Source organism: Macaca fascicularis, chromosome 16 (genome assembly GCF_037993035.2).
Source record: "Macaca fascicularis isolate 582-1 chromosome 16, T2T-MFA8v1.1".
In the NCBI taxonomy this organism is placed as follows: Eukaryota; Metazoa; Chordata; class Mammalia; order Primates; family Cercopithecidae; genus Macaca; species Macaca fascicularis.
This window is the reverse complement of record NC_088390.1, coordinates 65,479,494-65,497,210: the sequence shown is the minus strand read 5'-3', so window position 1 is coordinate 65,497,210 and position 17,717 is coordinate 65,479,494. Positions and strand designations below refer to the sequence as shown.

The window sequence follows — 17,717 nt, the reverse complement described above, 5'->3', positions numbered from 1 at the left end:
GTGTTCCTGTTACAGGGAGAACAGATCCCATTCCAATTGTTGTCAAGTATGATGTCATGGGCATGGGTCGCATGGAAATGGAGGTAAATTGATCTCATTAACTCATAAGTTTTATGGGATATTTTGAAATAATACCAATTCCAAATTCAGATGTCTGTGCAAGAATACGTTTATCAGATGAAATGTAGTTTTAATATTTTTCTTTGGACAACTAAAAATGTATTTTACGTTTTCATTTAGTGCTGCTTTTGAAACAAATAGAATATAAACAGTGCCCCTGTTTTAACTGGCACATAAAGAAGTTAAGTGATTTGCCGAGGGTTATACAGCAAGGCAATATCAGACTTAGATCCAGACCTTGGTGCTTGCTTCAGCAGGCAGTGTTGCTCAGCTCTTAAAATGTTGCTGTGATAAAAGCTTTGCCTTCTATAGAATTGGGTTCAGCTGCCATCTGTAATACCTACTTTTCTTTGCCTAAAATATTTTCTTCATTGATTCCTAATTCTGCTTCTTCTTTTTTTTTTTTGTGAGATGGAGTTTCGCTCTTGTTGCCCAGGCTAGAGTGCAATGGCGCAGTCTCGGCTCACTGCAACCTCCATCTCCCGGGTTCAAGGGATTCTCCTGACTCAGCCTTCTGAGTAGCTGGGATTACAGGCGCATGACACCACACCCAGCTAATTTTTGTATTTTAGTAGAAACAGCGTTTTGTCATATTGGTCAGGCTGGTCTTGAACTCCTGACCTCAGGTGATCTGCCCACCCCGGCCTCCCACAGTGCTGGGATTACAGGCGTGAGCCACCGTGCCCAAACTCAATGTTAATTTTCAAAGAATTAGGAGTCGCCAGGCGTGGTGGCTTACGCCCGTAATCCCAGCTACAGGTGAGGAGTTCGAGACCAGCCTGGCCAACATGGTGAAATCCCATCTTTACTGAAAATACAAAAAAATTAGCAGGGCATTGTGGCGGGCACCTGTAATCCCAGCTACTCGGGAGGCTGAGGTAGGAGAATCACTTGAACTCGCGAGGTGGAGGTTGCAGTGAGCCAAGATCTTGTTGCCTGGGCAACAAGAGTGAAACTCCATCTCAAAAAAAAGAAAGAAAGAAAAGAAAATTAACATTGAAGTGAAGTCTCCTTTCAACAAATGTGCCTTTTGGAAACTACCAGCATGACAGGATTAACAAACTATTTTGCATGTGATTTTCTCTGTGGGGTGACAGTAAAGCAAGCAGTAGCTGAGCAAAATACAATTTTTTTGGTTTTCAGATAATACTGTAGTTGTACAAATAACTTTTTCATAGCTAATCTTGGGGGTACTTTAGGAATTAAGTCTAATCATATCTATTTTTGTCAAGCTTGATTATGCTGAAGATGCTACCGAACGGCGCCGTGTCCTAGAAGTGGAAAAAGAAGACACAGAAGAGCTGAGACAAAAGTACAAGGTATTTAAACAGAGCTGTTCATTGGAAGGTGGGGAGGTGCTCACTGAAGAAGAAAGAACTCAAATTTTGTTGAAAATTATCACTGTTGCTAACAGCATTTGTTTGACATTTGGTGGTAATTAGTAGTAGATCTCAGATTTCTATTACATTCCTATTTACTGGCTCTTTAAAAACTGTAGTGATAGTAATACCTACTTCGAAAGTGTGTTAGGAAGATTACACGAGTTAGTGTTTGAAAACACAATGCCTGTTACATAGTAGGTAGTCAAGTAGTGGTAGCAGTAAAAACTGTTAAAACTCCTTTGAGGCCAGACACAATGGCTCACACTTGTAACCCCAACACTTAGTAGAGACAGGGTTTCACCATGTTGGTCAGGCTGGTCTCGAACTTCTAACCTTGTGATCCACCTGCCTCGGCCTCCCAAAGTGCTGGGATTATAGGCGTGAGCCACTGCGCCTGGCCTAATTTTTGTGTTTTTAGTAGAAATGGGGTTTCACCATGTTGGCCAGGCTAGTCTTGAACTCCTTGCCTCAGGTGATCTGCCTGCCACGGCTTCCCAGTTTGCTGGGATTTCAGGCATAAGTCACCGTGCTTGACCCCCTTTCTTGTTTTTGAACTTAGCTTAGCTATATATTAAATTTTTGTATGTTTTATTTTATCCAGAACTATAATATAACTTAACTCATCTTTTCCTGCCCCTTTCTCCTTCCCCTTTTTCTTCTCCTTTCATCTCTCTTTATTCACTCTTCAGCCTATTTACACTGACTTTAGCAGTTTTCACCAAACCACTTTATTCAAGGCCACCAAACACTTCTGTTTGCTAAATCCAATAAATTATTTATTTATTTATTTATTTATTTATTTATTTTTTAAGACCGAGTCTGACTCTTGCCCATGCAATGGTGTGATCTAAGCTCACTGCTCCCGGATTCAAGTGATTCTTGTGCCTCAGCCTCCAAGTAGCTGGGACTATAGGTATGAGCCACCACGGCCCGATAATTTTTTCGAATTTTTAGTAGAGATGGGGTTTCACCATGTTGGCCAGACTGGTCTTGAACTCCTCACCTCACGTGATCTGCCTTCCTTGGCCTCCCAAAGTGTGGGGATTAAAGGCGTGAGCCGCTGCTCCTGGCACACTCTTTCTTCTTTAAAACATTTTCGTTACTCTTGGTTTTGAAGAATTTTTACTTTCCTAGGTTAGTCACTTCTTGTCTGTCTCGCTGCTTCTATGTAGATTCCTTTGTTGGCTGCTGTTTATTCTGCCTGAACTTCAGATACTGGAGTTCCTCAGCTTCAGACCTGGGCCCTCTTCTTCTGGCTACATTCTTTCTCTAGGCACAAGAATGGTCATGACACCATGTTTCATCATCTTTCACTTGGTTAAATTTTATCCTTTGGGTTTTAGCTTAAATATTACCTCATTATAGACCTTCCCTAATCAACTCATTTAAATAATTAACCACTCTGCCTTATTCTCTTGTAACAACCTCTCTTACAATTTGTAATTATAAATTTTTATTCACTAATTTATATTCTGCTTACTGTACTAGTCAGAAAGGGCATTGAGGAGAAAGTATGTCTGTTTGTCTGCCAATATATATCCTGCAGCCAGCACAGTGTGTGGCACATAAGTACTCAATAAATATTAGTTGAAGGTGGGCATGGTGTCACGCACCTGTAATGCAAGCTACTCAGCAGGCTGAGGCAGGAGAATCACTTGAACCCAGGAGGCGGAGGTTTCAGTGAGCCGAGATCACACCACTGCATTCCAGCCTGGGCGACAGGCAGAGTGAGACTGCATCTCAGAAAAAGAAATGCAAGAGTGAACATTCCTGTCTTCTTTCTGATCTTAATAGAGAAGCTTTCAGTCTTTCACCATTATGATGTTAGCTGGGGGTTTTTTGTTTTTATCAGGTTGAGGAAATTCTTAGTTTCTAGAAATTCCTACTTTGTTCAGTGTTTTTACCATGAAAGAGGGTGTTGGATTTTGTCAAATGCTTATTTTGCATCTATTGAGATAATCTTGTGGGTTTTTTCCTTTTATATTCTGTTATTAATAATGGTGTATTACATTGTAATGGTGTATTACATTGATTGATTTTTGTATGTTGAACCAACATTGAGTTCCTGGGATAAATCCCACTTCGCCTTTTAATATGCTGTTGAATTTGGTTTGATAGCATTTTGTTGAGCATTTTTGCATCTGTACACAGAAAAGATATTAGTCTGTAGTTTTCTTGTAATGTCTTTGTATCAGAGTAACACTCAGAATAAATTAGGAAGTGTTCCTCTTCTATTTTCCCTTGCATTTAAAAATGGTTTTTTAATGTGTTTTGTATCCTAAACATGTATTGCTTAGTTTTATGTAGTGGATGAGTGGGTTGGTTGGTTGGTTGGTTTTGAGACAGTCTTGCTCTGTCGCCCAGGCTGGAGTGTAGTGGCACAACGGCTCACTGCAACCTCTGCCTCCCGGGTTCAAGCAATTCTCATGCCTCAGCCACCCAAGTAGCTGGGATTACAGGCATGCGCCACCACGTCCAGCTAATTTTTTTTTTTTTTTTAAGACAGAGTCTTACTCTGTTGCTCAGGCTGGGGTGCACTGGCACGATCTCAGCTCACTGCAGCCTTCACCTCCTGAGTTCAAGCAATTCTTGTGCCTCAGCCTCCCAAGTAGCTGGGATTACAGACGTGTGACACCATGCCCAGCTGGGTTTTTTTGTTTGTTTGTTTGTTTGTTTTCCCGTATTTTTAGTAGAGACGGGGTTTCACCATGTTGGCCAGGCTGGTATCAAACTCCTGACCTCAGGTGATCCACCCGCCTTGGCCTTCCAGAGTGCTGGGATTACAGGCATCAGCCACCGCCTGGCCTAGTTTTACATGTTTTTTAACTTTATATAAGTGGAATAATGTTTTCTTGTATATGTGTATGTATATACGAGAGTTTCTCCAGAGTGTGACTTTTATTTATTTTGTTTCCATTGCTGTAAGGGGTTAAACCTGTGTTCAGGGAATACACATCGGCTTAACTTCTTAAAGCAATATACTTTACTCTCTATATAATGTTGTCATTATCCTTTTTTCCCTTAAAATTCTGCAGTTTCAGATTCATGGAAGGGTCTTTTAAATTTTTTTGTTAACTCTTAGCTGTATTATACTGTGTTTATATGTTGTGTGTATTACTTCTTCATTTCTGACTTTTTAATTATAGTTTCTTCTGTAGCCTATAATGGACTTTTTGTCTGTGTAAATATTATGTGAGTATTGTTTATTTGAGACAGGATCTGTGTCACCTAGGAGTGCAGTGGCAGTGATCACAGCTTACTTCAGCCTCGACCTCCTGGACTCAAGTGATCCTCCCACCTCAGCCTCCCAAGCAGCTGGGGCTACAGGTGTATGCCACCACACCCAGCTAATTTTTATATATTTTTTAAAGACAGAGTTTCATCATGTTGCCCAGGCTGGTTTTGAACTCCTAGGCTCAAGCTGTCCACCCACGTCAACCTCCCAAAGTGCTGGGATTACAGGTGTGAGCCACTATGCCTGGCCTCTACAAGTACAAGTACTTTTTTTTTTTTTCAATTGAGATGGAGTCTCACTGTGTCGCCCAGGCCAGAGTGCAATGGCGCGAACTTAGCTCATTGCAACCTCCACCACCCAGGTTCAAGTGATTCTCGTGGCTCAACCTCCCGAGTAGCTGGGATTACAGGTGCCCACCACCATGCCTGGCTGATTTTTGTATATTTAGTAGAGACAGGGTTTCATCACGTTGGTCAGGCTGGTCTCAAACTCCTGACCTCAGGTGATCCACCCGCCTCGGCCTCCCAAAGTGCTGGGATTACAGGAGTGAGCCACCGTGCCCGGCCTACGAGTACTTTTTGAAGGACTTCCTCAGCCTTCCAAGTAAATGGGACTACAGGCCTACACCACCACGCCTAGCTAATTTTTTGTATTTTTGATAAAGATGAGGTTTCACCATGTTGCCCAGGCTGGTTTCAAACTCTTGAGCTCAGGCGATCTGCCTGCCTTGTCCTCCCAAGGTGCTGGAATTACAGACATGAGCTACCACGCCCGGCCTATTTTATTTTTTAAGTTATTATGTGGTCTCAAAGTGGGAAATAAATGGATGGATGGATGGATGGATGGATATAGGATGGATTATATTTGTTGTTCTAGTTACCTTTATAACTTAATAAAATTATCCATGTTTGAGCGTCCATTATTTTCATACTGTAAGCAATAAAAAACTAGCTTGTTTTCTCTTCTTTCCTCTTCCATTTTAAAAACTCTATCATATAATGTTAATAAGTAAAATGGCCATTCTTAGTATGTGACTTCATACCATTTAATATATTATGTACAATACTTCTATTACTTGATAATTTTCATGTTTTGTAAAGTTCTTTTAACTTCTCTTGAGTTTGCAGCAGTAAGGAAACTCAAATTCCTATTTGCTTCTGCTTGCCCACCCAGTTTTTTATTATTCTTACCATTTCTATTTTCTGACAGCATATAACATACATAGTTATATGTATATGCTATAGTTATATGTCTATACTTTAGTAGCCCTATTTCTTTTAACCTTAGTTATAGGAGTAAATGGTTTTGAAGCAATCTGCCAGTTCTTTTGCTGAGTTTTTTCCTATTATTTCTGAAGTTTGTACCTTATTAACTTATTTAAACATAGTTGTGCAAACAGTATTTCTTGAATTATTTATATACATATGTATTTTATATAAACATAAGCCTATAAAAATAATTTACATCCAGCCTGGGCACCATGATGAAACCTTGTCTCTACGAAAAATACAAATATTAGCCAGGCACGGTGGCATGTCCATATGGTCCTAGCAACTCAGAAGGCCAAAGTGGGAGGATTAATTGAGCCCAGGAGATCGAAGCTCCTGTGAACTATAATTGCATTCCAGTCTGGCCAATAGAGCAAGATGCTGTCTCAAAAAAATAAGAATAGTAATATTAATTTAGGCAATTACAACTTATAATTATCAACTTATGTATATGTGTGTATATATGTACACATACGTATAACTATATATACATGTGTGTATCCCCTGTATTTGAAAGATACATATAAAATCCTAAGTTAATTATTTCCTTAGATATCTTGTAGTATTTTTGTACCACTGTCTTCTGGAATTGAGAGAGAGAGAGTGAGTGTGAGAGAGAGTGTGTGTGTGTGTGTGTGTGTGTGTGTGTGTGTGTGTGGTTGAAGAGATCAAAGGCTGGCCTGATCTTCCCCTCCTTGATTGTTTTTGCATAGCTGCTGAAAGGAGTCTGTCTTTAAGATTCAATAACTTTACTACACTATTGATTGTCACTGACTGTTCTGAGACCATTTTCATTGTCACACTTTCTTGTCCTGTGTAGTTGAGTGGATCTTCCTTTAGTGATCATGTGTTGATAGCCTTTTTTTTTTTTTTTTTTTTTTTTTTGAGACAAGTTCTCACTCTGTCACCTAGGTTGGAGTGAAGTGGCGCAATCTTGGCTGACTGCAACCTCCACTTCCCAGGCTCAAGTGATCCTCCCTCCTCAGCCTTTCAAGTAGCTGGGACCAAAGGCAAATGACACCATGCTCGGCTAATATTTTGTATTTTTGATAGAGCCGGGGTTTCACTATGTTGCCCAGGCTAGTCTTGAACTCCTGAGCTCAAGCCATCTACCTGCCTCGGCCTCCCAAAGTGCTGGGATTACAGGCGTGAGCCACCGCACCCGGCCTCAGCCTTTTCTTAGATCTGCCACAATTGGGCAGAACTTTTTGCTTTTCTCTATGTGCATTCTTTGTACTGCATGTTTCCACATCCCCGCTAACCCAAGTTCATCCCTTTGTTCTTCGCAGATCTCAGAAATTCTTGATGAGTGCAAGAGATGTAGGTATATTCACTTCGGAGGATCCTTTTATATACAGGATATATGTTTTACTATTTTCTGAAATTGCCACCTTTGGCTTTTTTGATATTGCTTAACTTTGCCTTGTGTGGCTTCTACTACATTTCCCTCATTCGGATTCTATAAAGAGCTTAACTTTCCTTCTGCATGTTTTTCATTCTCCAGATCATACCTATTGCCCAGTTCTTCTGAATGCTGTTGGTTGGGTTGTTTTAATTCATAATTTTGTTTTTATGATACCCAAGAAGAAAATCAAAGCTGTTTTCTTATACTGCTACATTCATACCAGGAACTCTAGTTTTGTTGCTTAAAGTTGCAGCCACGTGTGGTGGCTGACACCTGTAATGTCAGCCCTTTGGGAAGCCAAGGTGGGAGGATCACTTGAGCCCAGGAGTTTGTGACCAGCTTTGACAGCATAGTGAGACCTCATCTCTACAAAAAATACAAAAGTTAGCTAGGTTTGCTGGTAAACGCCTAGATACTTGGGAGGCTGAGGTGGGAAGATTGCTTGAGCCCAGTAGGTGGAGACTGCAGTGAGCCATGAACTGCACTGCACTCCAGCCTGGCAAAAAAGCCACAAGTTGTTTAACAGCCAGACAACATGAAACTGTCCGGAACTCTCAAAGAAAATTAATGTGAAGGATTAGATAGGGCAAAAATAACAATGTGCTATACATACTCACTTTGCAGTTTTAATAAGTCTATCCAAATTAGTTCAGTACTGCCACTCCAGAAAATACAACCTTTTCTTGCTTACTGATTAAGTAGCTCTTGTGGGAGATGATAGAGCTGCTTTGAAACTGTAGATACAGTCTTTGAGATAAGACTTATCTTTTTTAGGTCAATCTGCTAGAAGGAGTTGCTCATTCTGAAAGTAACGCATCTACCCTGCTCTAAAAATCAAGCAAGTAGTCACTTAGCATTCCTCTCCCTTTCTCATCCTTCTGTGTGACATTAGCAAATGAATATACTCAACTTGCTTTGAGGTATCTTTTAATTTTTTTCTCTGTTTTTCTTTTTGAGATGTCTTTTGATGTCTAGTTTTTAAGTGAAACTGATGAGGCAAATTGGATTGCCTTTTAGTCAGTCACACAGTTTTTTGTTGTTGTTGTTTTTCTCCAAGCTCCTCTCCCATGTAAGAGTCCCACAGTTTTAAATCTCGCTAAGACCAGCAGATAACACATATCTGTGGGTTGGCTTTCCAAGCAGTGCAGCTTATATGTAGAATGACCATAGAATATTTAACTCCATCATTGGCTACAGACTCAGGTAATGCTTTTTGCCTTAGTGTCTGAAAACTAGAATATTAATACAGGTTTTGTATCCCTTATCCAAAATGCTTGAGACCAAAGGTATTTCAGATTTCAGACTTTTTGGGAGTTTTGGAATATTTGCATTATACTTATCAGTTGAGCATCATTAGTCCTTTTAAACATTTGTTTATTTGAAGACAATTGTTAGTACAATGACACACGAATTACCCACCAAAGTACCACTTGTGTTTCATCCAGCTTTTACTGGTACCACTAAATATTATGAAAAGCTCTTTTTTGTCTTCTCAGATGACGGTTTTCTTTATAACATTCACTTAAAGTTTTATCAAGTTCATTTTTTGTTTGTATTTCATGGTTCTTGCAGGATTATGTTGACAAAGAGAAGGCAATTGCCAAAGCCTTGGAAGACCTCAGAGCCAACTTTTACTGTGAACTCTGTGATAAGCAATATCAGAAACATCAGGAATTCGATAACCATATCAACTCCTATGATCATGCACACAAGCAGGTGAGTTGTAGTTACTTGCAAACAGAGAAGAAGGTACCTATCTATTGTTACAACAATTGAGTTTTATGAGTATACCCCCAAAAACTTGGTGTCTGTAATTTCTTGTGTCTGCCAATCTTTATGTGCAGTCGTCCACCACACTTTATTTTTTCAGTGGCAGAAATCCTGGCATAGACACCCCCTCCAGCCCACCACTCCCACATATACACTATTTGACGAATTGTGTTTTGTAAATCTTACATAATGTTTTTGCCTTTTATTAATTTCTAAGTTTTTATTTAATTTTGTAATTCAGCCGAGGGTCACTGGGAGCTTTGTTTCCATTTCTTCTCTTTTCCTAACGTGTTAAACTTTGAAGAGTTATTCAGCAGACTGTGTTATTTTCAGCTTCCCTACATTAGAGTTCATGTTTATTGGCTACTGTTTTCTATTATTAAGTCATTTTGTTATTCAGTATACCTTGGAAGTTAGATAAATTTTGAGAAGGAAAATAAAATTAGATGCTCTCTTAACTTTAACAAAAAACTCTGATGCTGCGTGTTGAAGAGCTGATAAACGAATTACACTTTCTTTGCAGTCTTCGCCCCCCGGCTGCCACCTCATCATTTTAGAAGAGAAATTTGTACTTAACTAGTTACTGGTATACAGAAGAAGGCAAAACCCTGGGAGAGTTTAGAAAGGGAAAATAAATTGTTACACCTATAGGACAGTTCTGGCTTATTAAAGAATTTCAAGCCGTTTGATCTTGGGTGACTTTAACATAACTTACTAGGTCTTTGGGGGGTACAATAGTTGTCTTTATTAAACTTGTAAATGTATGAACACTGGAATGATATCTCTTAAGCTGGACTTGTTGAACTAAGATTTTTTTAACTTTCATCTTCCAGCCAACCAAAAGATTTCAGTGCACAGGTAAAAGGCAATCTTTGACCAAGTCTTATTCTTCCTAGAACAGGGAGAAATTGTAAGCTGGTTGTGGTATTATATTTTTTTGGAACAGTCTCCCACATTTAGCCATACCTAACCAATTTAAGATTCTTCTACACTAATGGACTTATATGCAAGACAGCTTTTCAACTTACTACACACCTTTGGACATTCTTTTTTTTTTTTTGAGACGGAGTTTTGCTCTTTCTCCCATGCTGGAATGCAGTGGGATTACAGGTGTGAGCCACTGCTCCTGGCCGTGAATGTTCTCTTAATATATTGTCAACTTTGCTTGATTTGAAGAAGAGAAATTTATAGACAAGCTATACTGGCAGTTACTTTTTTACTCTTTCAGAGACTCATTTTTCAGGAAAGAAAAATGCAACAGTGAATACTTCTATCCAGGACCTTTTCCAGTTTTTCAATCTATTTATAATTTAAAAATTTCAGGCCAGGCACGGCTGTTCACACCTGTAATTGCAGCACTTTGCAAAGCCAGGGCAGGAGGATCACTTGAGCCCAGGAGTTCGAGACCACCTGAGTAATGTACAAGACCCGCCCCCCAATCTAAGCTAATTACAAAAAATGTAATTAGCTGGGTGTGGTGGCACATGTCTGTGATCCCAGCTACTCCGGAGGCTGAGGTGTTAGAATGGCTTGAGCCCAAGAGTTTGAAGTTGCAGTGAGCCATGATGATGCCACTGAACTTCACACTGGGCAACAGAGCAAGACCTTGTCTCAAAAAAAACAAAATAAATAAAAAAACTCTTTCAGGTTATTTTTATTTAATTAAGACATTTAGTATCTAAGTATATACCCAAGTTTTGGGGCTCTTGAGAATTTTTTCAATCAAGAAATATCTGTGATATATTAACAGAAAAGATACTTTAGGCAGAAAAAGGACATTTAGAAAGGTTAGGCCAGGTGCAGTGGCTCACGCCTATAATCCCAGCACTTTGGGAGGCCGAGGTGGACAGAATCACATGAGGCCAGTTCGAGACCAGCCTGACCAACATAGCAAAACCCTGTCTCTACTAAAACTACAAAAATTAGCCGGACATGGTGGTACACGCCTGTAATCCCAGCTACTTCGGGGTTCGAGGCACGAGAATTGCCTGAACCTGGGAGGCGGATTTTGCAGTGAAGCAAGATCATGCCACTGCACTCCAGCCTGGGTGACAGAGCGGGACCCTGTCTCAAAAAAAAAAAAAGAAAGAAAGAAAGGATACACACTATTTTAATTAGAAAAAAGGCCAGGTGCGGTGGCTCGCACCTGTAATCCCAGCACTTTGGGAAGCTGAGGTGGAGTTCACCTGAGGTCAGGAGTTCAAGACGAGCCTGGCCAACATGGTGAAACCCTGTCTCCACTGAAAATACAAAAAACTTAGCAGGGCATCTTGGCGGGCACCTGTAATCCCAGCTACTCAGGAGGCTGAGGCAAGAGAATCACTTGAACCCGGGAGGCAGAGGTTACAGTGAGCCAAGATCGTGCCACTGCTCTCCAGCCTGGGTGACAGAGCAAGACTCCGTCTCAAAAAAAGAGAAAAAAAAGGGTTTTTTTTGTTTGTTTTTCTTGAGATGGAGTTTCACTCTTGTTGCCCAGGCTGAAGTGCAATGGCGCAATCTCGGCTCACTGCAACCTCTGCCTCCCAGGTTCAAGTGATTCTCCTGTCTCAGTCCCCCGCGAAGCTGGAATTACAGGCATGCGCCACCACGCCCGGCTAATCTTTGTAATGAAAAAGAAAGTTTTAACTAGAAAAAAATAGGCCAGGAGTGGTGGCTCATGCACTATAATCCCAGCACTTTGGAAGTCCAAGGCGGCCAGATCAGTTGAGGTCAGGAGTTCAAGACCAGCCTGTCCAACTTGGTGAAACCCCATCTCTACTAAAGATACAAAAAAATTAGCCAGGTGTGGTGGCATGTGCCTGTAGTCCCAGCTACTCGAGGCAGGAGAATTGCTTGAGTCCGGGAGGCGGAGGCTGTAGTGAGCCAAGATGGCGCCACTGCACTGCAGCCTAAGTGACAAAGCAAGACTCCATCTCAAAAATAAAGAAAAAAGTAAACCAGGAAAAAGTATAATTCAAATTTGAATAACGTATAAACTTGCCTTTTAAGGGAAAAAAACTAAAGCAAAACAGATTTACAATGTAATAAAATTTACATTGACAACATTAATGTGATATATGATAATGTTTTAGTGACACTGTCCTCAACCTGAATGTAGTAGAAATTGTTACATCTTTGGTTCATTTGAATTTGACATGTTTATTCTCCTGCACACCTTGTGTTACCTCAGCTCTCCCACCACTTTTCTCTATTGCATTCGCTCTCAAACTAGGGAGATTTTGTGACTCTGGAGGCACTTGGCAAAGTCTCTGTACATTTTTGGTTGTCCCAGTAAGGGTGTGATACTACTGGCATCTAGTAGGTAGAGGCCAGCGATGCTGGTAACATCTTACAATGCACAGGAAAGACCCTTGAAACAAAGAGGCAAAATGGCAGTTAATAGTGCTGCGGTTGAAAACCCTGTTCCATCAGAATTAATTAAAAACTTTTGTGTATATATATGATATTGTGGTATCATTTAACCTTAGTACAAATAAATTACTGTCATTTTACGTCCCCAGTTATATTGTAAACATTTATAAAGTGCTCATCTAGATGATCCAGAATATTCACTTATTACTCTTTTTTAGAGTATCATCAAAATAAAAATACAAAATTAGGGGTTACCCATGGAGAACTCATGGACTGCCTATTCACTAATACAGAATATATATCTATGAACCCTGGTCTAGGAAAAATCTTTAGCTGGTATGATGAATGAATGCATGTGAGTTTATTTCTTCATCTTAATCAAAAGCTCATCTTATGTATTAAAAAAAAACATGTAGTACAAGTTTGGTTTTTGTTTTGTGTTTTGGTGAAATGTTCTTCATTTGCTTGAAAGGTAGGCTTTTTCACCTTTCTTCATACTGCTGTTGTAATACAAACAGTAGGATCTCAAAACAGAATGCTATAAATACATAAACAAAAGAAGCACAGCACTAAATTTTTCATAATTCGTCTCTTCCCCGAACTTGGAATGTCTGATGAACCCACTGGGTGCAGTGGCTGATGCCTGTAATCCCAGCTGAGGCTGAGACAGGAAGATCTCTTGAGGCCAGGAGTTCAAGGCTGCAGTGAGCTATGATTGTGTCACTGCACACCAGCCTGGGTGACAGAGCAAGACTCTGTGTCTCTTAAAAAAAAAAAAAAAAAATTTAAATACCCTGATGTGGTGACACGCACATGTAGTGTAAGTCCTAGCTACTTGTGAGGCTGAGGCAGGAGGGTCGCTTGAGTCCAGGAGTTTGAGGCTGCAGTGAGCTGTGATCATGCCACTATACCCTAGCCTGGGTGACAGAGCAAGACCCTGTCTCAGAGAATTTTAAAAAAAGAATTTCTAAGGAATCTTGAATTGACCTTGGTACAACACAGCCAAATAACCCCTAACAGGAGGAAGGACATATTTTTCATTCCTCTTTGATGGACATGAACTTAACATACAAATGGACCTACCATTTTTCCAAATTCATGCTCTAAAATCATAAAGACACCCTGTCTTGTCTTCCAGGAAGGCACACAGGATTATTATGAATCTGAGATAATAGGTAAGTACTTTCAACCCTGTATTAGCAATCCCTAGTTTGCATCTTCTATCAGATTTTCACCATTAATATTTTTCAGAGAAATAATGTATTATGTTAGTAGTAAACTATAGTAGAGGCAGGATCCTAAACATACCCTTCCCTTAAATAGGCACAAATAATCTCTCCAAAAGGAGCTATATGGTCACCTTCATTCAAGGTTTGGGTTGTTTGTTTCCTGACGGGATGTGGGGGTGTTATGTGCCTCTTTCTCTTCACTAGTTTTTCTCAGATTTTCCAAGATTTTATAAAGAGTCATTAACACAAAAATATTAAGACCCAGCTTAATCTTCAGAGATACAGAAGCTGATTAGGTATTTTGGCTCTTTTCAGTAGTTTAACCCTAGTTTTCAAGTGATCGATGTTAATACATTTTGAAATCTCTACATTTTGAAATCTCTAAGAGTAGGCCTTTCCATTTCTGAAGAAACCCAATGTATGATTTCTTTTTATATGAGTTAATTCTGATACACCTGAATGCTCAATAGACATTAGCACTGATTAGCCAGGCGCCGTGGCTCACGCCTGTAATCCCAGCACTTTGGGAGGCCGAGGTTGGCGGATCACAAGGTCAGGAGATAAAGACCGTCCCGGCTAACATAGTGAAACTCCATCTCTACTAAAAATACAAAAATTAGCTGGGCGTGGCAGCACGCACCTGTAGTCCCAGCTACTGGGGAGGGAGGCTGAGACAGGAGAATTGCTTGAATCCGGGAGGTGGAGGTTGCAGTGAGCCGAGATCATGCCACTGCACTCCAGCCTGGGTGACAGAGCGAGACTCCGTCTCAAAAAAAAAAAGACATTAGCACTGATCATCTCCTACCTTTGTTGGCTTAGTATAAGTTACAGACAAATTTGAAACTACAGATTTTTCTATCCCTACCTCCTTGCCTCCTTATTTTGCATATCTTTTTTAAAAATTTGTCTGCTAATGGATATGACAGTGGAATCATTTTCTTTAGCATTTCAAGAGGCCTAAAATTCAAACTCCAAAGAATATTCTGTTTCCCAAAAGTAAATTAATAGCAGCACCACCTTTATAGTCAGTCCTCCCTCCCTCCCTCCCTTCCTCCCTTCCTTCCTTCCTCTTTTTCTTTTCTTTTCTCTCTTTCTCTCTTTTTGGCTGCTTCCTTTGTACCTTGTTACCTACTCAGGATTTTTCTTCCAGTCTTAGCCTCTTGTTTGTGCTACTAAAGGTCCTTCTAGTACATAAGCTAGAGGTCACAAATTATCTCACAGATATATTTTATCTGACCTTCACGTTGTTAGTTTTTCCCTTTTTAATTTCAGTTGATTCCCAAATTTTAAAAATTAGATTTTACATAATTTAGGCTTTGGCTTATCTTGAAAAGTTAAAATTATCAGACAACATTGGGCCTACATTTCAACATAACAGTTGACTAAAGCTGAACAGTGGCCATCTCTTTGCTCATTCTCCAACTAGCTGTGATCTCCACTTCATCTTTTCTCTTACTCCAATCTGTGTGACTCATTATGTTACCTGCCAAACTCCTGTAAACATTTAAATTTATGACTCAGGCCTATGCTTTTCCTTCCTTCCCACACAGTTTCCCATGGCTTCTGACTGATACTGGGAAACTGGCACATTGAAAAGCTGCCTCCTTGCTAATAGTCTTGGTACCAACTTCCTTGCGATTTCAATCTCTGGTAGTCTGATCCAGATTATCAAAATCTGGTACTGTAAAGCATCTTCAGAAATTCTTTAGGCCAAGCGTGATGGCTCATACCTGTAATCCCAGCACTTTAGGAGACTGAGACGGGCAGATCACTTGAGCCTAGAAGTTCGAGACTAGCCTGGGCAACATGGCAAAACCTGGTCTCTATAAAAAAATCCCCCAAAAAATTAGCTGGATGTGGTTGCAGTTGCCTGTGGTCCCAGCTACTGGAGGGGCTGAATCTATTAATACATGATTTAGTTAACTTTGTCTAAACTGTTTGCAACTGCTTTTTTGACAGGATTGACCTTGTCTAAACTGTTTGCATCTGCTTTTTGACGAGATTACTTACCCTTACTTGATGGTTTCATTACACAATAACATACATTACCAAGGAACAGAAATTTAGAAATCCTCAGGAAGATCGTTTTATTGAGCCCAGGAGGTGGACATTGCCGTGAGCCAAGATCATGCCACTGCACTCAAGCCTGGGTAATATATTGAGCAAGGCCTGTCTAAAAAAAAAAAAAAAAAATTCCTTTACCTGTAGGATTCAGTGTCTCAGTCAGAGGAAGATGCTTTTAGCCTCCCTCTTCTTTCTGCTAAAATACCTTTAGTATAAAAATTCCTATACTTTTTACATTTTCTAAAAGGACTAAAGTCTTATTTAATTCCAAGGTCTGTTTCAGTTGTGAACAAAAGCAGTAGTTCCCTGAGCTTTAAATAGCAGAACTAAAACAGATGAAGCCTCTAGCAGCCACCGGTGACTGTATTCTGATTTGTACAGAATATAATCTATTAATACATGATTTAGTTACCTTTGTCTAAACTGTTTGCAACTGCTTTTTGACAGGATTATTTACTCTTAGTTGACTGTTTCATTACCCGGTAACATATATTACTTAAACAGCATAGTTCTCTTAAGAGATTATGCTTTAAGAAACAACACAGGGGCCGGGCACGGTGGCTCAAGCCTGTAATCCTAGCACTTTGGGAGGCCGAGACGGGCGGATCACGAGGTCAGGAGATCGAGACCATCCTGGCTAACACGGTGAAACCCCGTCTCTACTAAAAAATACAAAAAACTAGCCGGGCGTGGTGGCAGGCGCCTATAATCCCAGTTACTTGGGAGGCTGAGGCAGGAGAATGGCGTAAACCTGGGAGGCGGAGCTTGCAGTGAGCCGAGATCCGGCCACTGCACTCCAGCCTGGGCGACGGAGTGAGACTCCATCTCAAAAAAAAAGAAAGAAACAACACAGGTTTGAAGAAAGGAGTGCATCTCAGCACTTGAACATGTTGTAGTTTTATTGTAATAACCTGTAGCAGAGAGTGAAAATGTTGGGTTCAGTGGTACTTTATACCACTATTCATACCATTTTCTTGGGGTCTGTTTTGCGTAATAAGAAAATTGACATCATTTGGCCAGTCTTCCAAAACTTTAGCATGTTTCATGCCTTTTCATCTGTTAAATCTTATGTACTCACCCTCCTCTGCTTATGTTGGGAGTAAACTTATACCCAGCAATCTCAACATAGGTAACCTTGAAAAAATCTGCTGAAGACCAGGCGTGGTGACTCACTCCTGTATTCCCAGCACTTTGGGAGGCCGAGGTGGGTGGATCACGTGAGGTGAGGAGTTCGAGACCAGCCCAGCCAACATGGTGAAACCCAATCTCTACTAAAAATATTTTAAAAATTAGCCGGGAGTGGTGGCACACGCCTGTAATCCTAGCTACTTGGAGGCTGAGGCAGGAGAATTGCTTGAACCCAGCAGGCAGAGGTTGCAGTGAGCCAATATAGTGCCACTATACTCCAGCCTAGGCAACAGAGTGAGGCTCTGTCTCAAAAACAACAAAAACAAAAACTGTTGAAAAAAATCCCCTTCTGCTTAGAGGAGCTGTCTGCTTTTGTGATTCGGGGTAACCCTCAAACAGATGCTTCAGGACCCTAATGTTGCCATGTAAACCAGGCATTCTCTTGTTACGTATTTCTAACTGTTCTTCATCTTGGCACTCAATCCCAGTTGACTAAAAATGATTCTGCCTTACTTTTGTTCTACAGTTTCAACCTTTCTGCCCCTTACACTTTATTTATCACAGTGATGCACTGTGGTAGAGATTCTGGGATTAGACTCTTTGTTCTATTGTAGTCTGAAAAGTTAAAGCAACCTAAGTAATAAGTTCTTTAGTGACAGTACTGTAAAGAGAGCTCTGAACTGGGTTGTTGCTGTGCCATTTGCTTTGAACCCAAGCAGCTCTTGTGACTTATCCGCCTTCAGATTTTACCTATGGGGCAAATCT

At 40.4% G+C, this 17,717-nt stretch overlaps 1 protein-coding gene across 27 annotated transcripts in view; it reads left to right on the top strand.

The window, feature by feature from the left end:
• The window catches only part of GPATCH8 (G-patch domain containing 8), a 107,832-nt gene that overhangs the window by 68,123 nt on the left and 21,992 nt on the right, over positions 1-17,717 (top strand). For 16 of the 27 annotated variants that reach the window (XM_065531676.1, XM_005584433.3, XM_074019844.1 and 13 more), the window contains 3 exons: positions 16-83; positions 1,353-1,439; positions 8,983-9,126. In XM_065531676.1, the coding sequence (XP_065387748.1) occupies positions 57-83; positions 1,353-1,439; positions 8,983-9,126 (258 nt within the window). In that variant the 5' untranslated portion in view covers positions 16-56. Of the gene's footprint in view, positions 1-15; positions 84-1,352; positions 1,440-8,982; positions 9,127-13,669; positions 13,707-17,717 lie in introns of all 27 variants that reach the window. The other 11 variants (XM_045374674.1, XM_074019845.1, XM_005584432.3 and 8 more) reach the window with 1 other exon arrangement.